The 26810-nt window shown below is 42.0% G+C and overlaps 1 protein-coding gene across 4 annotated transcripts in view; it reads left to right on the top strand.

The window, feature by feature from the left end:
- The window catches only part of ntrk3b (neurotrophic tyrosine kinase, receptor, type 3b), a 356045-nt gene that overhangs the window by 36084 nt on the left and 293151 nt on the right, over positions 1-26810 (top strand). For all 4 annotated transcript variants that reach the window (XM_061765463.1, XM_061765464.1, XM_061765466.1 and 1 more), the window contains exon 2: positions 13876-13950. In XM_061765463.1, the coding sequence (XP_061621447.1) occupies positions 13876-13950 (75 nt within the window). The remainder of the gene's footprint in view (positions 1-13875; positions 13951-26810) is intronic.

The raw sequence follows: 26810 nt of genomic DNA, 5'->3' as shown, positions 1-26810 counted from the left end.
ATAAATGTACAGTACCCCTAACCTTACCCCAAATAAAACCCCTAAAAAAAATCCCTAACCCCAAACTAATCCCTACCCCTAACCTGACACTCAGCTTTATCCTAACCATACACTAACTCTACACTAAGGCCAAACCCTGATCCTAACTTACTTAACCCAACACTTGTGCCTAACCGTACACTAACCCAAATTCCATACATTAAGCCCTAACTTTATTTCTTCATGTCAATCATTACATGCAACATCAGTAGTAGGCCAGTCTTGTGACTCCTTGCAAACTTTGGTAATTCTACATGTCAGTTAGCACCAGTGATTTCTAGCAAAGAGGTCAGTCTACATGCAGCACCTGTGATTGGTCAACCATTCTTGCAAAAAATTGGACTTTAAAATTTCGATTCATCAATGCATTGCAATTTTTCATTGCGCAATTCCATATCCATTCAGCAAACCCTCTGAATTGATTCACCTCCTGGCACTTTGTGTGTGATTTGCATTGTATGGCATTTGCTGCACCCTGTGTTTGATTTTACATTTTATATAATTTTTTTGTTTTTATTTTTGTGGGGGGGGGGGGGGGGGGGGATACCCGGTGAGGACATTAAATAATCGGATATCGGAGTATTTAAATCAGCCATGTAAATACTGCTCAGTCTACATGTTAGTCATGGGTAACAGTACCAGTGAATAGTAAGTCATATGCAGAAGTGGGTAGTAACGCGTTACATTTACTGTGTTACATTTACTCAAGTAGCATTTTGGATGAATTGTACTTGTCAAAGTAGTTTTAATAATGCATACTTTTTACTTTTACTCAAGTATTTATGTTAAGAAGAAACGTTACTTTTACTCCTTTACAATGATCTAAATGCCGCTCGCTACTTTTATTCATCAACTATTTTGTGTGCGCCCTATCTGTTTAGACTATGACTTTGACTTCTGCATTGGGCGCTGTTCGCTCCAATCCAATTTAAGCGCTAGTGACGTTTAAGTCTAGTTCACCAATCAAACAACACAACAAAGTCACATGAGCACACACAACGTCTTCTATTGGGCTTCCAGAGCATAGCACTAACCCTAACACTCGATAAGTCACCCCGGCTAATCGACATGCCCATGTGGCTACCGTGTTGGGAAGGTCGTCATGACCATTGAAAACAATGGCGCGCGACTTGTGTTTACATTTAGATGAAGAAAAACAACAGCTTTCATGTATTGTAGTATTTGTCTGGCACTGTCTGTCCAAACTTGGATATTTCAGCCTACTTGTAATTTGAGAAAAAACCTTGCGGTAAATTGCATTTGTTTTTTTGTTTTGGCTGTGCATATTTGCCCACATTAGCCCTATTTTATCACAAGTAACTGTAAAACATAGGGTACGCCGCTGCTCACACTCACACTGTACACACACACGCACACACAGAAATATCAGAATTTGCATTCACATTTTATTTTGTTATTTTTATTTTATTGATGTTCATGCTCTGATTAAAAAAATCAGAAGTTACTCAGCATTTACTCAGTATTGAGTCGTTATTTCACCATGTACTTTTTAGTCTTACTCAAGTAATTTTTTGGAGGACTACTTTTTACTTGAGTCACATTATTGTCAAGTAATACTACTCTTCCTACTCTTCCTTGAGTACAATATTTGGCTACTCTACCCACCTCTGGTCATATGACTGTGAGAAGAAAATATGATACATTACACCTTTGCATTCTGTTGTTACAAAACCTCAATGGGTCTATGTTTGTCCTTGGCAGAGGTGCAGCTGTTCTTGTAGAGGCTTACTGAAATCGACCAATCACAGTCCATCTTGACATCACATGGTTGATGAAATTTTCACTTGAAGCCCGCCATGGCCACAAAATCAATCTTGTATAACGGTTATCCTTATTAGTGTTGTGGGTGAGCGGGAGCCTATCCTAGTTGACTTTGGGCAAGGGGTGTGGTCCATCCTTGACTGGTTGTCAGTCAATCGTAAGGTCTACAGATAGAAAATGATTCACAATCCGATACACACCGATGCCAATTTAGTCTTCAATGAACCTAACATGCACATTTTTGAAATGTGGGAGGAAGCGAGAGTACCCAGGGAAAATCCATGCAAACACAGGGAGAACATGCAAATGCCACACAGGTAGGCTGCAGCTGAGATTCAAACTGAGACGTGTGAAGGAAACCCTCACTAGGGTTAATGGCATCATATTTGTGTTCTTTCTTTTGCAAAAATGCCACACAAAGTCACGAGGGCGTTCTGCGAGAGTGAAAAAAAAACAAAAACAAGGCTATCTGATTGATGTCAGGCGAGTGCTTTAATCTAACGGAGTGCTACTTGGACCCGCCATGTCCCTCCTCTGGAGTGTTTGGCCCGACGCGAGGTGAGATCAATATCCCGGGGAGCACACCAGAGACGTTGTGTTTTATTAAACATTTTCCCATTAAGGCAGCGGCGGCGGCGCTGTGCATCATCCCAATACAGTCGTAAATCACACCGACAGCGGAAAGGAAACGTATGGGCGCAACCATAGGGGAAAAGCTCCAAAATATTTAGTTCATGCCACAGGTTGTGTTTATTACATTTATGCCTCTAAAATGGTTCATTCATCTGCTGTAGTTTTTATACTTTTCATTCATAAGCCTCAGAGTCTGAAAGCAACTCATCATTACATCAATCATTGTATGCAGCAGCAGTGGTTGTTTGATTGGTCGGTCATGGGTCAGTCTACTGGACATGTGAATCATGGTCAGTGATCGGTCAGTCATGTAACTCATTCTTCAGGCAAAAACATTGGTCAGTCTATAGTGTATGTCTGGCCTGGCCAACCCGCGGCTCGCGAGCCTCATGCGGCTCTTTAACTAGTTTCATGCGGCTCTTCAGGAGCTGTCACATGACATGCGTCAAAAATGCTTGGCTGGCGCTGTCATTCACTCCCCCTACAGCTAGATGGCACACTGACCATGTAAGCCTGTTTGAGTGACGTCAAACGAGCGACGAGAGAATCTTTGGTGTGACATCATTTGTGTTGTAAACAATTTCCGTCAAGTTACCTCTTGAAATGGCAGGGAAAAAAAGCACAGCCAAACGAAAATATGAAGAAGAACACAGGACGTTTTTGCCAGAGTGGGAGAGTTTATATTTTTTTTGTTTAACGTAATGGCAAGCCGATCTGCCTTATATGTCACGCAGCATTAGCGCATTTCAAAGCTTCAAATCTTCAGCGTCACTTCAGCTCACTCCACCCTAACATGGAACAGGAATTTCCAAAAGGGACTGAACTTCGCAAGAACAAGTTGGTCGCTTTGACAAAGCAAGGCAGAAAAGCAGGTGCAGTTTTTCCAAAAATGTACAAAACACTCAGAGACCGTAACGCTTGCATCATATCAGCTGGCTTGGAAGCCAGACTGTTTGAAAGCCCCGCTCGTCACAGATGAGGCTGCGGCTGAGTTGGAGATGATCGACCTTTGTGGGAGGATCAACTGAAAGCTGTTTTAAGGGAAGGGACCGTTGAGTTCTGGAAAAGTGTGCCAATTGAAAAATACCCCAACATCAAACGAGCTGCGCTTAAGATACTGTCCATGTTTGGGTCAACGTACGTCTGCGAGTCTTGTGTTTTCTACCCTGAAACATGTGAAATCAAAGCATCGATCTGTTCTGACTGACACTCATTTGAAAGAATTGCTTAGAGTGGCAACAACAGAATACAAGCCAGATTTGAAGAGGATTGTTCAAGATAAGGAATGCCAGAAGTCTCACTAAGCAGCATAGTAAGAGAAAGATGTTATTGGAAATTATTCTATTATTGTTTGTGGACTTGCTTGAACTGAGAGTTTGTGTGTGTGAGACAGTGTACACAATGTTAACTGTTGAAAATTACTGATATTATCATGTTGGTGTGGTTATTTTCATTAGATCTGGCTGAGCAGAGGTCTGTGTATGCATGCATACATGATTAAAAGATGATGTTCATGTGTACCCGTGTATGTGGCTCTTTGCAGTAACACAGAAAAAAAAGTGGCTCTTAGTCTCTGACTAGTTGGCCACCCGGCGGCACGGTGGCCGACTGGTTAGAGCGTCAGCCTCACAGTTCTGAGGTGCGGGGTTCAATCCCCGTCCCCGGCTGTGTGGAGTTTGCATGTTCTCCCCGTGCCTGCGTGGGTTTTCTCCGGGCACTCCGGTTTCCTCCCACATCCCAAAAACATGCATTAATTGGAGACTCTAAATTGCCCGTAGGCATGACTGTGAGTGCGAATGGTTGTTAGTTTCTATGTGCCCTGCGATTGGCTGGCAACCAGTTCAGGGTGTACCCCGCCTCCTGCCCGATGACAGCTGGGATAGGCTCCAGCACGCCCGCGACCCTAGTGAGGAGAAGCGGCTCAGAAAATGGATGGATGGATAGTTGGCCACCCCTGGTGTATGGCAATCATTACATGCAGCACCAGTGGGTTGGTCAGTCATGTGAACGCTTTTCAAACACTGGTGCATGTCTTTGTCTTCCTTTTATTTATTTTCTAGACTGGTTTTCATCATTAGGGTCTTGGATGAGCTGGAGCCTGTCCCCAGCTGACTTTGGGCCTGAAGTGGTGTATGCCCTGGACTGGTCCCCAGGCAATCGCAGGGCACATAGACAAACACACACGCACATCACACACACTCCTACCTAGCCATCTAGCTTTCACATCAATTCGTCACTTATTTCACACAGAACCAGTAGTTGGTGGTCGGTCAGTCATGTGAGTCATTCTCTAGCCAAACACTGGTCAGTCTACTTGTCAATCATTAAATGTCACACAGTTTTCCTTGCATAGTAGCACCTATACATTTTTCAGGACATACCTCGCATATAAAATTCAGATATTCGTACGGCTAGAGTGCTACTAATGCTCCAATTTTGAACACTTCTTCCGAGTCACTGTACACCATGGTATTCTCACAAGATTAAATCTAAAAAAAACACTCTTGCTGCCTGTAATCTCGTGTCAGATTGTGCATCTGTTCCCGTCTTTGTAGCGTCGGTTTATTAATAATGATCTGTGTGTGGTCGTGGCATCACATTGCAGGGCCCGGGGCCTCCACAACACAACAGATGGCCCTCGCCGGGGTGGAATCTGTTTCTATCTGCTCGCAGGGTGTTCTCCTCCAGCATTTTTGCCACCCGGTTCAGGCTCCAGCCAATCGGAGGCTCATAAGGCAGAAGGCTGTAAAACTATACATATGTTCATATGTCAGAGAACTGTGTCTATACATTTACCAAATACAACTAGAGAGATTAGCTATTCTGGACACTACACTTTGATGCTCCACAGTCTCCACTTGACTGCTGTGCTCAGTCCTCCGGCTATCCTCTGTATCCTCTTGAATAAAATTGCAACATTTAAGGATACACGGCCGGACAAAAGGCACAAGCATAAACACACATTCTAATGTTTGCTTAGCTTGCTGCTGCGCGTGGATGCGGCAGTATTACACTGTACTCTGCAGTCTCCACTTTGTGAACAAAATTGCCTCGTCATTGTAACTTTTACGTAAGGTAGAAAGGGCGAGAAATGACAAAAGGCACAAATGATAACATTAACTTACCCTGCTGTTGTGGCTTAGTATTATGCTCCACTTTCCTACAGTGCTCCATTTACTTGTTACCCTCAGACTCCTCTTGAATAAAATTGTAACATTTGGCGGCCAGAAATTTCAAACACTGCGATTGCTTGTTACCCTCAATCTCCTCTTGAGTAAAATTGTATTTATTCAGTCATTGTGACATTTGTAGATACACTTTTTCAAGTGAGAAAATTAAGCACACATGCTAACGTTAGCTGTTGCCGTGCTTTAGCTTTGAATGGTGCACCATGATGCCCCACTTCGCTGCGTCTGCTCCGTCTTCTATTGAACAAAATTGCAACACTTGAGGATACATGCTCGGAAATGACGGAAACTAATGTTAGATTAGCCCGTTGCTGTGCCTGCATGCTGCAATATTATACCCCATTCTTCTCCATTATGCTGCAGCATCCAGTTTTCTCGCTGACTTCAGTCTTCTCTTGGAAAAAAAAGTCACTTTTGTCACATTCAGTTTTCAACTCATCCTTTCTAGGGATGTAGGGAATTATAACAGAATGGGAAATTGACTCGCGGCATCTTTGTCAATCATACTCATATTTTTACTTGTTATTATTATTATTATTTTTTTTTACAAGCGTCTAATCCACAAAGTGTATTCAGCGCGACGCCAACAATCAGTGCAATCAGATTGCAGTCCACGGGGAACCGTCGCCTGCCTCTCTCTATTTGTTGTTTTGTTGATGGAAAATGGAGACAGGGAGACTGCGTTAAATTATATATTTTTATTATATATTATTTTCATATGTCTCTATTACATCAATATTTCACTAGGGTGGTCTGGTAGTCTCACACAGTGGGGAAAATATATTCCCTGACAAATACAGAAAAAAATAGCTTACAAAGATGGAGAAGGGAATGTAGCTGTGTAGCTCCTAAAAAACGCATCCCTCCACCAAGGCAAATAAACCCATAGTCTCCTTTTGGATAAAATTGCTGCCTCATTGAGGCATTTGAGGATACATGGCGAGAAAATTCAAAAAACAAACAAACAAATTGAGCTTCTCACCCTATCTCTAAGGGAGAGCCCGGACACCCTGCGGAGGAAACTCATTTCGGCCGCTTGTATCCGGGATCTTGTTCTTTCGGTCACGACCCACAGCTCGTGACCGTAGGTGAGTGTAGGAACATAGATCGACCAGTAAATTGAGAGCTTCGCCTTTCGGTTTAGCTCCTTCTTTACCGCAATGCATTTTCCACCATTTCTTATTTGATTCATGGGGAAAGTATTTATTGTATTCACAGAAAGCAGGGTAAAATAAATCCTCACTGGGAGAGGAGAAATTACTGTACCCCAATTACAAAATATTGCTCTTGAATGAATCACTTAACACCAAAATAACGATACACTGTTATTTCTAAATAAGCACTTTCAAAATCATCTGCCCTCTTAAGCCCATGCCATTTTACCAAAGTGACAGAAAAACATTATACAACCTGCCATACCAGTGATGATGAACATATTAAGCATACAGACTATGTTCAAAAATAATATATTTTACACTTTATGTTTCGAAATTACTTGGTCAAACATTGTTTTGTAATACATAGTCATTCACAAGAGCCAAAAAGATGCAAAAATGCAACGCAGTATATACTGTATGTGGTAAAGATACAGCTGCCTGTGATTATGCACATGGCCAAGGTGGTTTTGTGTGCAATGAAGCATCCGGAAATGAACCATTCCTCGAACAAATGGCTGAAGTGTTACAATGCTTCACGAAGCTTCATCTCACCATCACTACTTGTGGGGAATGATGACTTCAATGTTTTTTACCTTTTCCGTAGCCTAACCATTGTGTCACGTGTGTGTTACATGACCTCATGGTATTTCAAACAAAAAAAAAAGAAAAAAAGGCCCCCGCAGAACAGAGGTTTTATGATGTCAATTTTGATCGACACGGTCACTGAGCTATGCATGGACCACGTTTAATATTGTGGTTGTTGTTTGCAGCAGTGAATTGCACATTTTGTTACCTTCAGTGAAATTACAAATCAATAACATGAAATAAACATGAACATTTAGACTAAGTCAGCTTCAAACATAAACAAGTTATAACTGGAATGAATAAAATTATCGGACATCCCAATATGTTTCTCATTATTTTAGTGTATACATAATTAAAACACATCCATCCATCCATTTTCTGAGCCGCTTCTCCTCACTACCACCCCCGTGCCGCCATTAAAACACATAAATACAATAAATACGTATACCTATGCTAAATGACAAGCAATTACTACTACTACTACTACTACTACTACAATGACTACTACGATTACTACTAATATTAACTTAGTTTCATAGTGCATTTCAAACACAGAATAAAAATGAAATTATAATGTGAAAATATGCATAAACAACAAATGTAAAATAGCATCTCCCTCTCTCTCTCTCTCTCTCTCTCTCTCTCTCTCTCTCTCTCTCTGTCTGTCTTTCGACACAACAATAAAACCAAAATTACAAAACTATGAAGAAAATATAGGCAGCACGGTGGTTTCCTCCCACATCCCAAAAACATGTATTAATTGAAGACTCTAAATTGCCCGTAGGTGTGGCTGTGAGTGCGAATGGTTGTTTGTTTGTATGTGCCCTGCGATTGGCTGGCAACCAGTTCGGGGTGTACCCCGCCTCCAATCACAGGGCACATACAAACAAACAACCATTCACACTCACATTCACACCTACGGGGCAATTTAGAGTCGTCAATTAACCTACCATGCATGTTTTTGGGATGTGGGAGGAAACCGGAGTGCCCGGAGAAAACCCACGCAGGCACGGGGAGAACATGCAAACTCCACACAGGCGGGGCCGGGGATTGAACCCCTGGTCCTCAGAACTGTGAGGCAGACGCTCTCACCAGTCATTCCACCGTAGTAAATATGATGCTGAAATGATCCAAATAACCCAATTGTGGGACTCATAAAGGTTGTCTTATAATATAAATATTTATTATATTATCATACCTTTTAACTTATAGGCCCCTGTTCTCAGGTGACATACGCGGTGACGTACTAATTCATTTCCGTTTCCAGACGTCATCCTTTGAACCTTTTATTATTTTATGATTTTCTCTCTCTTATTTGCTGACTTTTTTTGCTGTTCAAAGTTGGTTACTCAACGCTATCAAATGGTTCTAGCTAGACCTATGGGACAAGTTTGGTGTGTCATCCAATCACTTATTTTGGTCTTTTGCTACTACATGTCATGATGCTTAGCAATTAGGCATGGCTTCTCCATCTTCTGTTAATTACTCCTCATCCTCCCTTCGTTATAACAATCCTTGTCGCTTATTTACTGCCATGGAGGCGATGATTAGTGACTTATATTGCGTTGACAACGCCCGCAAAGCAAACTTTCAGCTCTGCATTGTGCTGAGCCGAGCCAGCGATAGCTTGTAGGTAGCTGGGGCGTGCTGGTCGCGGTTTTTGCTTGCGACATCAAAACATCCTCTTTCGGCCGTCTTGTTTCGGTGACAGAATTTTCAGTCCATCCCGAGTAAGGACGCTAATTACTCTGTCCATTTTTACATATTATCACTGCCATTTGAAAAAAAAAATATATATATATATAAATATCCATGCATTTTCTTTACCGCTTGTCCTCACTAGGGTTGCGGGCTGCTGGAGCCTATTCCAGCTATCTTCGGGCAGGAGGTGGGGTACACCCTGAACCGGTCGCCAGCCAATTGCAGGGCACATAGAAACAAACAACCATACGCACTCACATTCACACCTACGGGCAATTTAGAGTCTTCAATCAACCTACCACACATGTTTTTGGGATGAAACCGGAGTACCCGGAGAAAACCCACCTAGGCACGGGGAGAACATGCAAACTCCACACAGGCGAGGCCGGACTTGAACCTCGGTCCCCAGAACTGTGAGGCGCGAGACGTAGCCTTTCCAGCGTATCCTGGGTCGTCCTCGGGTTCTCCTCCCAGTGGGACATGCCCGGAACACCTCACCAGGGAGGAATCCAGGAGGCATCCTAATCAGATGCCCGAGGCACCTCATCTGGCTTCTCTCAGTGGTGGAGGAATGGGCCAAAATGACACCAGAGCAATAGAGGAGGCGTCTTGAACCTGTCATTGCAAACAAAGGATTTTGTACAAAGTATTAAATAAATACCAGTTGTCGTGTTCAATACTTTCAATACTATTATTACACATAACTTAATTTCTCATCTTATTTGTTCTACTCTCTTTGTATATATGGATTACTTGGGTTGTTCCCAACATCTGGTGAAATTTTCATGCAAATAGCACCTTTGGAAATATATTTAGTGAGAAAAATGGTGACGTGTTAAATACTTATTTCAGTCACTGTACATTGTATGTTTGCATTAAAGTGTCAAGGATGTGTCCCAACGTCACCCTCATATGATGGTGGTGATGATGATGATTTAGATAGAGTTCCACACTCTCCGGCATTAATGTTGCTGGGCAGTGCTGGAATTAGAGTGAGTTGAAGGGTTGCCAAATGACAGTGTGTTGTGTCACACAATGCAGTGCACGACCTTGTTCAGAAGAGTAACACATAGGCTCAATGTGACTTCTATTTCATCCTCTCCCCTTCAGACGGTGATTTAATAAAAGTAAATATCTACATAGTGTTACCCCGCCGTTCTCAGGGGACGGAGACTGAGCCGTCCCTGCCTTGTAGATCGACAATCCATGAGTAATTGACACCCACCCAAAAAGGTGTGTAATTCCCTATGGATGCCAAGATGGCAGCAAAGCATTTTATTTCTATTAGACAGGGCTATGGCCTGACTAAGTGAAGATCATCCCGTCACTTCAAATTTCCTTGGCCACAAGATTTCGCCAAAAGTAATTTTTGTTTTAGACATGACTTTGGCTTTAGTACAAAAACAGCAAATAGTTGAATGAGTTTTTCAGCAAATAATAAAGGATAGGTCCTACATAGAAATTTGTGAATCGTTGACTTTGCAAATGCCGAACTGTGACTGTGCGGGGGTTGTCACTGTATAAGTACTGTCATGCCAATAAAATAAACATGTTAAGCCAATTACTGCTCCATATGTTAGTTTTGGGCCAATTAAAAGCTCCGATATTATTCTGCATGTGTATCACCAGATTTGTGATCACCATCTTGAAACCTAATAACAAGATCGAAAAAGTATTTTTTTTAAATACAGTATATAGTTTTACTCTTCTTACACATCCACAGACTCTCCTTTCTCGTCCTTTCCTCTCCTGCGCCAAATGAGCAATATAGCTAATAGCCATCAGGGCAATCCTCTTCTTCTTTGACAAGTTTACAATGCTGTTTGTAGTTCATTAACATAATATAGGCGGCACTAAACTTTATTAGTAGCCTAGGGTAAAAGTTTTTTCTTTTTTGTTGCGAGTTGGTGGATGTGCGAGGGTCAGTTGCTGACTAATATGTTCGCCATTGTCCAGTTCCACCAAGTTCAGTCGCATTGCTTTGTGTGCAGCTGGCTTTGTAGGCGTGTTTCATACCAGTTGAGGTGAAGAGTATTGGTAATTGGTTGTGCGATGATGTGTGCCACATGGGCACCAGGCAATACTCGAGAGGCAGAATTCTGGCTGAATTCTATGGCATCAAATATCCATTTCACTCAATCAAATACACATTTTCACATCTTGTATCCACTTATTGCGTGGTATAACTTCCAGTCGCACCCATGATAGGTGAAAATCTGCAATATAGAGAGAGGACCATCCATCCATCGATCCATCCATTTTCTGAGCCGCTTCTCCTGACGAGCGTGCTAGAGCCTATCCCAGCTGTCATCGGGCAGGAGGAGGCGGGGTACACTCTGAAACGGTTGGCAGCCAATCGCAGGGCACATACAAACAAACAACCATTCGCACACACAGTCACACCCACGGGCAATTTAGAGTCTCCAATTGATGCATGTTTTTTGGGATGTGGGAGGAAACCGGAGTTCCCGGAGAAAATCCACACAGGCACGGGGAGAACATGCAAACTCCACACAGGCGGGGCCGGGGATTGAACCCGGGTCCTCAGAACTGTGAGGCTGACGCTCTAACCAGCCGGCTACCGTGCCGCCGAGAGGACCATATCAAAATTTTTTATTTTTTAAATACAGTATATAGTTTTACTCTTCTTACACATCTTGAACAGATTTAAACCTATCAAGACACACCTAAACATATTAAAAATACTTTCTAAAGTATTCCTTAGTGCGTGTTCTCACTCTCTTTGCCTCGAGAAATGGGAGACTAAAGCATAGCATCACTGAGAAAACGAAAAGAAGACTCACTCATTTCTCCAAATAAGAAGTAAACGGTGCTTTCATCAAGCTGTTTATTTGTCCATCCCATTTGAAGTTTGCTGTAAAACTGACACATTAAACTAAATAGAATTGAACATCGTATACTTGAACACAAAAACGTTCAACCAAACCGCAGGATTTCGTCTAATGAAAGTAAGCTATCTTATTGCTAACATAGAGTGGAACCTCGATAACATGGACCCCAATAAAACGGATATCAGATAAAACGGATCGTCGGGACCGAACAATGTGTCCAAAAAGGGTTTCCATTTGTCATTTAAAATGCTGTTGACAAAGTCTGTTCTGTTCCAGAATTGGACGCTGTTGTTTACTGGCACCGTGGCACAATGCAGGCAGAGAATGGGACTGATCTATTTCTGGGTGATAGATATACAATATTACTAGATCCAATTCCAAAAGACGTGCCTCCCGTGGCTACTTGGCGGCCATGCTGAATGTTTACATGTTAGCGGTTTACATGATAGCTCCTCCCACCAGAAATTCAATGATTTGATTTACAGAGTGAGGCAGGAGGAGGTAGAAATGTTTGGGGGAATTGGGACGTTCATTTCTCGATGACATAATTTCATGGAGATGTCTTCTCAAGATAACGTCACATCATTGACACGTGTCACAAATGACCCATCTGTGTGACAAATTAGTTGTCCCACCATATCTATCAAACAATTGGTGAATGCCCGGTGGGAAAAGGCTTTGTGTACATATTTGAGTTGGCTTTCATTGGTTATTGATATGTAGTGGTACACTCGCCTGACTTTGGTGCAGGCAGCGTGGGTTCAGTTCGCACTCAGTGACGGTGTGAATGTGAGGGCGAATGGTTGTCCTTGTCTAAAAGTGCCATGCGGCTGACTTACGACCTGTTCTGGATGTAGTCCGCCTTTCGCCCGAAGTCAGGTGGGATAGGCTCCAACACCCCACGACCCTAACCAGGATAAGCAGTGTTGAAAATGGATGGATGGTTATTGATAGTGCGACACGGTGGACAACTGGTTAGCACATCTGCCTCCCAGTTCTGAGGACCCGGGTTAAAATCCGGCCTCGCCTGTGGGGAGTTTGCATGTTCTCCCCGTACCTGCGTGGATTTTCCCCAGGTACTCCGGTTTCCTCCCACATCCCAAAAACATGCATGGTAGGTTGATTGAGGACTCTAAATTGCCCGTAGGTATGTATGTCAGTGCAATGGTTGTTTGTTGATATCCATTCATCCATTTTCTGAGCCGCTTCTCCTCACGAGGGTCGCAGGCGCGCTGGAGCCTGTCCCAGCTGTCATCGGGCAGGAGGCGGGGTACACCCTGAACTGGTTGCCAGCCAATCGCAGGCCACATACAAACAAACAACCATTCACACTCACATTCACACCTACGGGCAATTTAGAGTCTCCAATTAATGCATGTTTTTGGGATGTGGGAGGAGAACGGAGTGCCCGGAGAAAACTGTTTGTTGATATGTGCCCTGCAATTGGCTAGCGACCAGTTCGGGTTGTACCTGCCTTTCGTCCAGAGTTAGCTGGGATAGGCTGTGGGAAATGGGAAATGGTTATTCATATGTAGGAAAAGAACGTTTTATAATTTTCTCTAGAGTTGCCAGTTATAATCAAAACAAAGCAATTAAGCTCTGTGCTGTGTGTTTCCTCTGTTACCTCACCTAATTCAACTGCTCTGCTTGTTTATTGCTCATTTTACATCGACGCGCAAACAGTGTGATTGTTTCGCTCAAAAGGTAATTTAACAGCAGCTAGCCAGGCTGGCATTAGCCTGCCCGTCTAGCATTGTCAGCAGCGGCCCCCTCATGTCAGATTATCTCTGCTGACCGCCTTTTGTGCAATTACATCTATCAGAGAGCATCCTGTCACCAGGTTTTCCAGTGATTGCAATGTTTATGGATTTTTAAGCACCACTTACTTTTCTTTTGTAGCTCGCTTAATTATCTGTTTTGTTCTATCCTTCTCTGCAGACACATTGAGAACTGGACAGGGCTGCAGACACTGCGGGACGTGGACATGGAACTCTACACTGGACTGCAGAGACTGTGAGTGTTAATAAGTCGCAAATAGAAGAGAAGGTGGAAGTGGGGGCTCAGCTATAAAATGGCCACAGGGTCATCAAAGTACTCCCCACACTGTCTTCCGCATTATAAAAAGATCACTGTAACTTGTACCTACGGTGGATGAGACAGGTCACAAAAATTGCAAACACCACAACACGACGACAGTAAGGCTAAGCAAATTTATTTGTACAGTGCCAACAATTACCGTAATTTCTCGTGTATAATGCGTATTCCCCCCCCCCCAAAAAAAATGTCAAAAGTCAATGGTGCGCATTATACATAGGTGTAGCAGAAAATGAAAAAAACGTTCCCATTTTATAAATGTATGCCACCATCTAGTGGTTATGAAAAAGCTGTACACTTTCATTGAAATATACCACCGACACCTAGTGGTTATGAAAAAGTATGACTGCATATATGTACAGTTGGTGCGCATAAGTTTTCATACCCTGGCAGAATTTGTGAAATATAGTTGTTTTAAATATGACTGATCAGAATCAGAATCAGAATCATCTTTATTTGCCAAGTATGTCCAAAACACACAAGGAATTTGTCTCCGGTACAACAATTGAACAACAACAATCAATAATTTCTTTATGGTTATGTTTTGTTTGATGATAATGTTTTTCTGAAATGGTTGACATTTGAATCCCATTAAAATAAAATTAAATGGGTTTCACCTGGCCCTTCGTTTTCTTTAAAGAATTGTACCCTTCCATCCATCCATCCATCCATTTTCTGAGCCGCTTCTCCTCACTAGGGTCGCGGGCTTGCTGGAGCCCATCCCAGTTATCATCGGGCAGGAGGCGGGGTACACCCTGAACAGGTTGCCAGCCAATCGCAGGGCACATACAAACAAACAACCATTCACACTCACATTCACACCTACGGGCAATTTAGAGTTGTCAATTAACCTAGCATGCATGTTTTTGGGATGTGGGAGGAAACCGGAGTACCCGGAGAAAACCCACGGAGGTACGGGGAGAACATGCAATCTCCACACAGGCGGGGCCAGGGATTGAACCACGGTCCTCAGAACTGTGAGGCAGACGCTCTAACCAGTCGGCCGCCATTCCGCCAGAATTCTACCCATCTTACACATTCTGCCTGGGTAATCAAACATATGAGCACAACTGTTTGCTTACTCATTTACTAAAGAAAAGTAGGGCTGTGAATTTCAAACTAAGAGCAAGTAATTTTAAAAAAGTATTACGTGTTCAAATAAGGTGCTTAACTTCAGAATAATTATTTGAAAAAAAACTAATAAAATACAGATAATGCTTCATTTTGATCATATGGGTAGAAGCAACATCATGCATTGTGAAAATGCATTATACATGGGTAGAAGGATTTTCTAGAATTTTGAGGTCAACTTTGGGGGTGCGTATTATACATGGGTGCGCATTATACACGAGAAATTACGGTACTCCTCCCTCCCTTAGCTTTGGGTCAATTAAAAGCTCTGATATGATTATGACACATGCAGTACAACTCTTGACATCTCTGCATGAATGGATTTGTTTATAGAATAAAAGGCATAAGAATAAAGTTTTTTTTAATAATTGTTTTTTCTTGTTTAACTTTGATGTTAATATCATTACACAATGACTATTTTAGAGAAAAACATTTTTCTTTTTTTTTCTAATAGCAGTACAACTTTTGTTCTCTAAAATGAGCAACTATTTAATTTCTATTGCATTTATTTGGAACACCTGGCAGTTACGTTGATGTAAGGAGGGGTCCTTGGAAATACAGGACGTCTCCCCTACAAGGAGAGATTTTATGTTTAAGAACCCTTCCTCAAAGATTTGTGATTTTTTTTTGTGTTATAACCATGTCATGCTGAAATCGACGTAAAAAAATAAAATAAAAATCTAATACCATCCGACTTCATTGCTGTGTTCTACAACAGCCTGCTCCTACTCCCACAACACTTCTCAATGGCTACCTGCTGACCTACGGTTCCCCGTCTTTCCTTTTTTTCTTGGCCACCCTTTCAAAACTCGGAGAAGGCCTGTCTCCCCTGATCCCGCTGATCCCTCATCAGGGAGGCCAAGTGTAATGTCTCCAGCAGCAAATTAGCATTTTTCTCATTACCGCCACCTCCGTAAGTGGGGAATGGGGTGGTGATTGGCGAAGGGGGATGCGCGAGGGGGGTGGGTGGCGGTCCCGTAACAGTCCCACAGCCCGGTTTGATGCTCATTATTCCGCATTTCAATAACGACGATATGAAACGCGATCATTCATGAAAAACGGAGGATTGTTAAATATGCCAGAGAGCAGTATGCTAATGAAAGAGGTGCTGCGCATGTTCCCTTTAATTGTGAATAGATTAAAATAAAATCGCCACCAGAGTGCCATTTTATGATGATGATGATGATGATGGTGATGTTGATGTTGATGATGATGATGATGGTGATGGCAGTCGCTCTTGAGCTGCAAACTCGTTATCACTTAGTAGTCCAACTTTTTCATTTAAAATCAACACTGTTGTTAATCACGTAATAGGTTAACTATGTACTAACTTGCATATTATTTTTTATTGAACCTTTATGCAGGTAAGGCAACTGAGAAGATTCTCATTTGCAATGCTGAACTGGCTGCAGACAGTAGAGTAAAACAAAGCAAAACAAAACCAATAAATAAGAATAAAGGGTTTAAAACAGGAAATCATGTACACTACCCCTCACTAACTTTTCAAAATGATACTGTGATGAATGAGGTGACTTTAATTATTTATTGCAGTGTTGCTGCAATACTGCAATCATCGTTCATCGTTTGGGGCAGAAAATTGAAAAGATCGACCAAAAGTAGTGCAGACTTTGTGAACGAAGAGGCTATATAAGAAGTTATGTCAGAAGATGGAAAGTTGTCATCTGAGAACTAAAATTTAAATACAAATAATTACATTTATAATGATCAAACGTCTCAGAATTTTCTCCCATGCTCATTTTGATGATGTGCCTCAATACTTATTTCCATGTAGTGTTCCATGTGAGAGTGAACTTGACTTGATTCGCTGATTTTTATGAGTACATTACACTCATGAAAGACTAAATCGTCTTCAGTGTTTACAGAAAAATCCTATGTCAGGTTCATTAAATGCATAATTGTCTCTTTAGTTTACGAAAATATGCAAAGTTCATGGAAGACTACGTTTTACAATGTTCACAAAAACGTGCGCTGGGTTTGCTACAAACAAAAAAATTACTTGATGTTTCAAAAAACATCTCCATCCTAATCTTCCTTCTACCAATATACTCAGAATCAGAATCACAATCAGAGTCCTCTCTATAGCAAAGTATGTCAAAAACATGAGAAATTTGTATCCAGTAGTTGGAGCTGCTCTAGTATGACAATAGACAGCCATTTTGACAGTACATACTTTGAGACAAAAAACAAAACAAAAAACATAAAAACACACTACAGAGAATCACTTAGCCCCTAGCAATTTAATGGCAAGCTGTTGGAATGTCTGCTGGTTTTAGTTTGCATTGTTCGATAGCGCCTCCCTGAGGGAAGGAGCTGGAAGAGGTGGTGACCAGGATGTGGAGGGTCCAAGAGGATTTTGCATGCGCTTGTCTTAATTCTGGCAGCGTGCAAGTCCTCAAGGGTGGGTAGCCGGGTACCGCTGGGTTTCCTGGAGTCCTAAGAGTTTGTCCTTTTTTTGTGGCAACACCAAAACAGACTGTGATGGATGAACACAGGACTGATTCGATGACTGCTGTGTAGAACTGCCTCAATAGCTCCTGTGGCAATCCGTGCTTCCTCAGAATTCGCAGGAAGTAGATACATCCTCTCCTGGGCCTTTTTGAGGATTGAGTTGATGTTGGTCTCCCACTTCAGATACTGACCGACCTTAATTCCCAGGACCCTGAAGGTCTCGACGGTTGACACGGGACAGTTGGACAGCCTGAGGGGCAGCTGTGGTGAAGGATGTTTCCTGAAGTCCACAATTATCTCTACAGTCTTGAGCGTCTTTTTCTCCAGGTTGTGTCGGCCACAACAAAGCTCCAGCTGCTCCACTTCCTGTCGATACGCGGACTCGTCACCGTCTTTGATGAGGCCGATGACTGTGTTGTCGTCTGCAAACTTCAGGAGTTTGACAGCCAGGTGCGTGAGGTGCAGTCGTTCGTGTAGAGAGAGAAGAGCAGCAGAGAGAGGACAGATCCTTGGGGCGCCCCGGTGCTACTATGTGCGTGTGGATGAGGTGGTGTCCCCCAGCCTCACCTGCTGTGTCTTGCCAGGCAGGAAGCTGAAAATCCATTGCCAGACGGCAGGCGAGACGCTGAGCTGGAGAAGCTTAGAGGAGAGGAGTTCGGGGATGATGGTGTGATGTTGGTGATTCACTCCAGACTTCCGCATGCAGTACAACAGTTTTTCTCTGGATACTCTGTTATAGGCTTTCTCTAGATACACAATGTAGCTCATTCTGACCTTCTCTGTACTTCTCCATCAACACCCTCAAGGCAAATAATGCATCTATGGTACTGTTGAAGGCATGAAACCATACTGTTGCTTGCAAATACTCACTTCTGTCCTGAGTCTAGCCTCCACTACTCTTACCCATAACTTCATTGTGTGGCTCATCAACTTTGTTCCTTTATAGTTTCCACAGTGCTGCACATCACTCTTGTTCTTAAAGTTGGGCACCAGCACACTTTGCCTCCATTCCTCAGGCATCTTCTCATCCGCTATAATTCTGTTGAACAACCAGTCAAAAACTTCACAGCCACCTCTCCTAGATGCTTCCATACCTCCGTATGTCATCAGCCTTTCCATTTTTCATCCTCTTGAATGCCTTTCTAAGCCTTCCTAACTTCCCCCTTACTAATAATTGGTACTTCCTCGTCCACCACATTTGCCTCTTTTACTCTTCCTTCTCTCTCATTGAATTCCTTCAACAACTCCTCAAAGTGTTCTTTCCGTCTATTCAGCATACAATGGCACCAGTCAGCACAGTTCTATCTGTAGCCTTAATCACACTAACCTGCTGCACATCCTTCCCATCTCTTTCCCTCTGTCTGGCCAACCTGTATCGATCTTTTTCTCAATCTTTAGTGTCCAACGTGCGATACATGTCATCATCTTGTTTGGCCTTTGCCACATCTACCTTCGCACTCTGTTGCATCTCCATGTATTCCTTTCTCCTCTCCTCAGTCCTCTCAGTGTCCCACTTCTTCTTAGCTAACCTCTTTCCTTGTAAGATTTCCTGTATTTTGAGGTTCCACCACCAAATCTCCTTCTCCCCTTTCCTACCAGAAGTTACACCATGTACTCCCCTGCCTGTCTCTCTGATCACCTTGGATGTAGTGTTCTAGTCTTCTGGAAGCTCCTCCTGTCCACCGAGAGCCTTTCTCACCTCTTATCGAAAAGCCTCACAACACTCTTCATTTCTGATCTTCCACCACATGGTTCTCTGCTCTGCCTTTGTCTTCTTAATCTTCCTCCCAACCACCAGAGTCATTTTACACACCACCATCCTATGCTGTCTATCCACACTCTCCCCTACCACTACTTTAAAGTCAGTAACTTCCTTCAGATTACATCGTCTGCACAAGATGTAATCCACCTGCATGCTTCTACCTCTGCTCTTGTAGGTCACCCTATGTTCCTGCCTCTTCTGGAAGAAAGTGTTCACTACAGCCATTTCCATCCTTTTTGCAAAGTTCCTTTCCTGGATGCCGTACTTACCCATCACTTCTTCATCACCCCTATTTCCTTCACCAACATGTCCATTACAATCTGCACCAATCACGACTCACTCTCTGTCTGGGATGCTCAGAACTACTTTGTCTTGCCCCTTCCAGAATTTCTCTTACACCTGTAGGTCACATCCTACCTGTGGGACATAGCCACTAATTAGATTGTACATTACACCCTAAATTTCAAATTTCAGCCTCATCACGCAATATGACACTTTTTTCACCTCCAAGACATTCTTAGCTAACTATTCCTTTCATCTACACAATGTTAAAATAATTTGAAACCTCCCCCTAAACTTCTAGCTTTACTGCCTTTCCATCTGCTCTCCTGGACACAAAATATAACAACCTTTCTTCTCATCATCATGTCAATCAAGTCCTGAGCTTTTCATGTCATAGTACCAACATTGAAAGTCCCCACATTCAGTTGTAGCATCTGTGATTTCCTCTTCCTTTTCTGCCCAAGATCCCGCTTTTTTACCTCCTTCGTCTTCGAGCCACTTTAGCTGAATTTCCACCGGCGCCCTGTAGGATAACGACACTGGTGGCGTATGTTGTTAACGTGGGACACAACCGATCTGGTATGGAATTCTTTGGATGAACGCTCATATTTGTTCAGGGAAAGTTTGTTTTGGCAAATCTTTTTCTGACAGAATAAGTGAGGAAGCAATCTGGTCTTTGTCGGTTTTTACTACAAAAAAGAAATAAAAGTCTTTGCAAAGAGAGGAAAAGGTACAAGTCTTACGAGTTGTCACCCCTTACTGAAGCCCAGACAACAAGACCCTTCGTTATATCAAAGTGAGAGAGACAGAGAAGGAAAGCAAACAATTATCTATGCCCAGCTGCACTAGTAGTCACAACATAACTAGGAACAAGTAGTACGCACACAGAGCTAGTAGTCACAACATAGCTGGGAACAATAAAGCATGTGAAGGTTGCATAAAAATAATAGAAATTATATTTGGTATATATAAAACATACATTTTCCAAATCAGCTCACTCCGCCTTTTGTTTATATTAAGCTATTATTAATCAAATAAAAAAGGAAAATTACTAAACATTATTGTCAAGAAGAGTTTGGGAATTGTTCACAGAGGAATTAGAGACAAAGGTTGTACATGCTACAGATATAGATTGGCAATAAGATTTTGGTACCTTCCCAACATACACACGCTGGCCAAATAGGATCATGTTCATAGCAAAATTTCACTCCGGGGCGAAAGTGAACTGGGCCAAACATAGGTACCATACCCGAATCATTAGTGGGTTTAAAACCATCAAAATTTTGGGTCACATTGACGTAGAGGAGAGGAAAACCTGTTTCAGCAAATACGATTTGATTAAGGTATTGTGGACTGACAAAAGAAACTAGGTGTGAGGAAAGAGTGATGATGCACTAGAATGTGGGGAAGGCACAACATGGGTTTGCAGCAGCATGCGGCATGAAGAACAAACAGAGCAGAATGATTTTGAGAGCGTGTCACATGAAGGGCATTGAGGAACCAAACATTCATGCTGTAGGAGGTGGAATTAGCAGAATTAGTGACGATCATATAGAACCAAAGAAGCTCGTCATAATTGTCACGTCTCGTAAGTTACATAATTGTGTCAACTGTCAAAGTGGGAGCATCAATACACAATTTAATCACGATAACCATGGCGATTAATGCCAAACCATCAAGGAGACTCCCGGAAGATGTCACCGTCGTCTTCTTTTCTTCTGCCGAGTTACACAAGTGTGCGCGTGCGTGTGTGTGCGCATCAGTTAAGACAGATGATTGGTCGTTGCTCGGCTTTTATGACCTAGCTTCTGCTCCTCTAAGACCTATCAACGCACAATCAGTCGCTAGCACTGATTGTAGGTAAAAGTGTATGCTAACAGTGAATCCTCTTTCTTAGAGGTGGTTACTTAGCCTCATTTACGGTCATGCGTCGTAGAAGGTGAGAGAAGTGGAGGAATCGGGACCACAGGAGGCGCTGGGACCTTCTTGCAGTGTGACGCGTGAACCCACGTAGCTCTTTCAGCAACTTCCACTGCAGTGTGGGTCACAAGGAGGACTTGGAAAGGCCCCAGCCAGCGCTGATGTTGCCATGATTTTTAATCAGCACGATAACACCGGGTTTGATGTTATGCAGGGGTTCGTCGGCCAGCCTTAGGAGTGCTGATTCGACTTGTTTCCTCAAATTGATTAGTCAATAATGTGCAATACCTCAACAATTTGTATGCCCATCGGCAGATCTGGCCCTGGTAGACCTGAATGGATCCGGTCCAATGGAGTGCCTGGAAAAATAATCTCAAAAAGGGAGAGGGGGCACACACATCCTCATATATACGTGACCGAATTTAATTGACTTCCCAGTTTTTATTTGCAGGTGGTAGCTATCATGTGTTCTGAGGTCAAATTAAAATCTGTCAGAAAGCTGTTGTCAGAGAAAAGCTTTGTAAAAGAAATAGAATTGTAATAAAATTCTTAAAATAATTTTGGCCAATTGTGCTACCACCACTTACTTCAATTCTTACTTTAACCATATCTGGACAGTATTTTGTAAGCACATTATTTCATTATATACATTATCAGTATATCGTCCGACCCATTATCCATTATCAGCATTATACTAATACATATTATCATTATCTTTGAGATTGATAATCAAAACATTACTAAATGTAAATACATACAAATTGCTCTAGGCACATTACAAAAATTTGGTTGGAATAAAATCTCCAGCTAGGTACTTTTCCTTTCCCCAAAAAAACCTGTGTCTGTGTCGACATGTGGTAATGTAAATAACAAGTGAAGGGATTTGAGTCGTCTGGCAATTGAAGGACTTCCCTCCGTTGGATAAAATCTGCCTCAGTATTTTTTTGTCTCAGGGATGCCAATGACACGGTCAGTTAAGCATAATTACTGATCCAGGACCTGCAATAATTTGTCTTGCCCAAACGTAACATCTATATCATTATGAGGTTTTTCGTCTGAAGGTTGGGGGGGTTGAAATTTAGTTTTTCAGACGACAGTTAAAATGTATCTTTGCTGACTGTATGCCAGTATCAGCTTAGAATTTCTGTAGGGCCTTTGTTTTCCTTCTTCAACCTATAGTCTACAAGTCTTGTAATTTGGAATGTATACCGCATTTGGAAAGCCATTATATCATAAGATTTTGACCGAATGACAAATGTGCACAATTTAGTCTCTATCGCTTCATATGTCAACCCAAATAGGTGAATGTTCCATAATGAGTTCAAAATTATCGACATTAAATGTTTGTAGAATGATCATTACATGTATCACTATAATAATGCCAATATCGGTGCTGTGTTTGCAGCCTGTTGAATTGGCTCTAAGTGTATCTATAAATTCAGATTTTGTGGCAATCAATTATGTGTCAAACGTAACAATGCAACGTGTGATGTGACTTGTGCTGCTAAGCACAACAATAAAACAATCCACTACCTTTGTACTCCAGAGCACAAAACAAAACAAAAGGAAGAGAAGAAAACAAAAACAAACGACTCCAAACATCACCCCCCAAACCTCTTTTGATGAAGTGATACATCATCCCACCCATGCTCACTTTAGCAAAATAAAACAAGAACAACAAAAAAACATTCTCGACAACCAAAAAGCGGTTAATACCGGATCCGTCCGGTATTAACCGCTTTTTGCCCAATAAGTATCAACTTCAATACTTGACAAAATATCGTCAACAGCATCCGTGCGAAGAGGATGCTGGCAGTGTTGGTGGATGGGTAGTTTAAGTTCAATTGAATCGGCGGATAGTTCCTAATTAACCCTATATTTGCTGGTAGCCCAAACGGTGGGATTTGACTTGGGACTTGTAAGGTGACTTGGAAATGTCCAGGCAGCGGAAAAGAACATTGCGCATGAAGTTCAATTCATAAGAAGGACGCAACGCAAAGCACGTATCCATGTTGTGGAAAATCTGTGTTCGTTGACAGAGTTAAACAAAAAACTTTCCCAATTAGCTGTGCGCCGACAGATAAGCAAAAGGCTTGTTGTAATCGCGCTGATGTTTGCTCTGCCAGAGAAATGTGCACATAGGACACACAGCTGCGCATAAACACACAGACAACCCAACATAATATATTTAACTTTGAATGCACACTGATAATTATCCCAATCTAATAACGTAATCCAATCAATATTATTATTTTGTATGAACGTTGAGTTGCACTATTCTAAGATTTTGAGCAGCCTCCTTTTCTCTTTTTTTTCCCCAATGGAATCTATTTTGTAATCAGTAACTTTTCCCGTTCAGGTCTCTAGGCCTCATTCTCACTACTTCATAAAAACAAAACAAAACAAAACTCTTACTCTACAATATCACAGCGTTGCACTAGTTAATCATCAATCCTAAAAAAAAAAAATAAATTTCCACCACTTATTTTCCCCTGCAGCAACAGCTCACAACGGATTGCTTAAGTAGTAACACGCACACAGATACATACAGTACCCACAACAAATCTTTCTGTAATCAGTCAAACAATGCACTTTCACCAAACACTTGCCCAAGATTCCAGCATTCGTCTCTCAAACACCACACACAGACATAAACTTACACGCACCAACACCTACACGCACCAACACATCAGTAATCAGCAGAACGCAGAGTCACTCACACCAAGTCGTTTTTGTGCATAAGTTGAACACATCTTGTCAGCCAGATAGTCTTATGTCTTCAGTCTCAAATGCCTCAAATTTTGTCATCATTTTAATTGCTGTAAATCACTTGGTGTTACATTTTTAATTCATAAAAGGTGCTATATAAATGGCGGCACGGTGGACGACTGGTTAGAGCGTCAGCCTCACAGTTCTGAGGACCCGGGTTCAATCCCCGGCCCCGCCTGTGTTGAGTTTGCATGTTCTCCCCGTGCCTGCGTGGGTTTTCTCCGGGCACTCCGGTTTCCTCCCACATCCCAAAAACATGCATTAATTCGAGACTCTAAATTGCCCGTAGGTGTGACTGTGAGTGCGACTGGTTGTTTGTTTGTATGTGCCCTGCGATTGGCTGGCAACCAGTTCAGGGTGTACCCTGCCTCCTGCCCCATGACAGCTGGGATAGGCTCCACCACACCTGCGACCCTAGTGAGGAGAAGCGGCTCAGAAAATGGATGGATGGATGGATGGTGCTATATAAATACCTTTGGTTTGATCATTTGACAGTATTTAAAACAAACTATTTACTGACATTGGTTTTCTGAAGTGTTCCTGAGCCCATGTGGTGATATCCTTTACACATTGATGTCAGTTTTTGATGCAGTGCCACCTGAGGGATCGAAGGTCACGGGCATTCAATGTTGGTTTTCAGCCTTGCCGCTTACATGCAGTGATTTCTCCAGATTCTCTGAACCTTTTGATGATATTATGGACCGTAGATAATGAAATCCCTAAATTCCTTGCAATTGTACGTTGAGGAACATTGTCCTTAAACTGTTCGACTATTTTCTCACGCACTTGTTCACAAACAGGTGAACCTCGCCCCATCTTTGCTTGTGAATGACTGCGCAATTCAGGGAAGCTCCTTTTATACCCAATCATGTCACCCACCTGTTCCCAATTAGCCTGTTCACCTGTGAGATGTTCCAAACAAGTGTTTGATGAGCATTCCTCAACTTTCTCAGTCTTTTTTGCCAACTGTCCCAGCTTTTTTGGAACGTGTTGCAGCCATAAAATTCTAAGTTAATGATTATTTGCTAAAAACAATAAAGTTTATCAGTTTGAACATTAAATATCTTGTCTTTGTAGTGTATTCAATTAAATATAGGTTGAACATGATTTGCAAAGCATTGTATTCTGTTTTTATTTATGTTTAACACAACGTCCCAACTTCATTGGAATTGGGGTTAAACACGGGGAATAGATCCTCAGACAATTACAGGTAATAATTCTACATTTCAGGTACCGTAATTTCTCGTGTATAATGCGCACCCCCAAAGATGACCTCAAAATTCTGGAAAACCCTTCAACCTATGTATAATGCATTTTAGAATCCATGATTTTGCTCCTACCCATATAATCAAAACATAAAGTATTATCTGCAATTTGTTAGTTTTTTCAAAGAATTATTCTGAAGTTAAGCACTTTATTTGAACACATACTTTCTTTTTATTTACTTGCTCTTACCTTGAAATTCACAGCCCTACTTTTTTTTAGTAAATGAGAAAACACACGGTTGTGCTCATATGTTTGATTACCCAGGCAGAATTTGTAAGACGTGTACAATTCCTTTAAGAAAACATGAAGGACCAGGGGAAATTTAGTTTTATTTTAATGGGATTCAAATTAAACTGTCAAGCATCCCTCGTCTTTTGTTGTCATGACAACAAAAACAATGCTGAGAGATCCAGATATAATGCTAGTTCTGTCAATTTGGACCGGTTTTGGAGAGGGGGAGGACATCTTTCTAATTCAAAGGGATTTATCAATTATACTTTATAGTTGCATACATTAACTCCATACGTGTGTATATGAATGTCTGGTGGTGACTGTAAATTAAATAACTATCCTAAGCGAAGCAGTGTTATCAGTTCCAAGCGCATCTTCATTGCAGAAAAATAACAAAAAGAAAGAGCAACGTTGGATGCGTGTGTGTGTGTCTGCATATCGCCAGTCAAGCGCTGCTCTGTCTTTGGGGCCGTCAGCAGTCAGCCAGAGGTCAGACGAACTGGGTCCCCCACCATCGATCACCACCATGAGTTTTTTTTCTCCTTCGGACACTCTCTGATCCAATGTCAAGCCAATGTCCCTTCTTTCCACAATGAAAGCATCGTCTTGCACCCTCCGTGTCCCCTCCCAGCCTCAGCCTCCTCAAATCTGTCCATGGAGGAGGGATGCGGTTGCTCTTGTTGGGATGCTAAAAGTTCCAAATCCTTAACTAATTATTTGTTCTTTCTCAACCACAGGCTCCCTGTTGCTGGGAAACCACATTCAATTATCCACTTCTCCATCGATTTCTTTCCCCATATTTTTCCCTCATATGGGTCATGATAGGTGACATATACATTGGCAATTCTTTTTTTTGCTCTTCCCACTTTCAGTACTCACTACAGTACTTCTCTTTATTACAATATTCGAACATCTTCGAAATTGTCGGGGACTCGAACCCCCTAATTGT

Source organism: Phyllopteryx taeniolatus, chromosome 2 (genome assembly GCF_024500385.1).
Source record: "Phyllopteryx taeniolatus isolate TA_2022b chromosome 2, UOR_Ptae_1.2, whole genome shotgun sequence".
Taxonomy (NCBI): Eukaryota; Metazoa; Chordata; class Actinopteri; order Syngnathiformes; family Syngnathidae; genus Phyllopteryx; species Phyllopteryx taeniolatus.
This window is presented reverse-complemented; position numbering and strand designations above follow the sequence as displayed.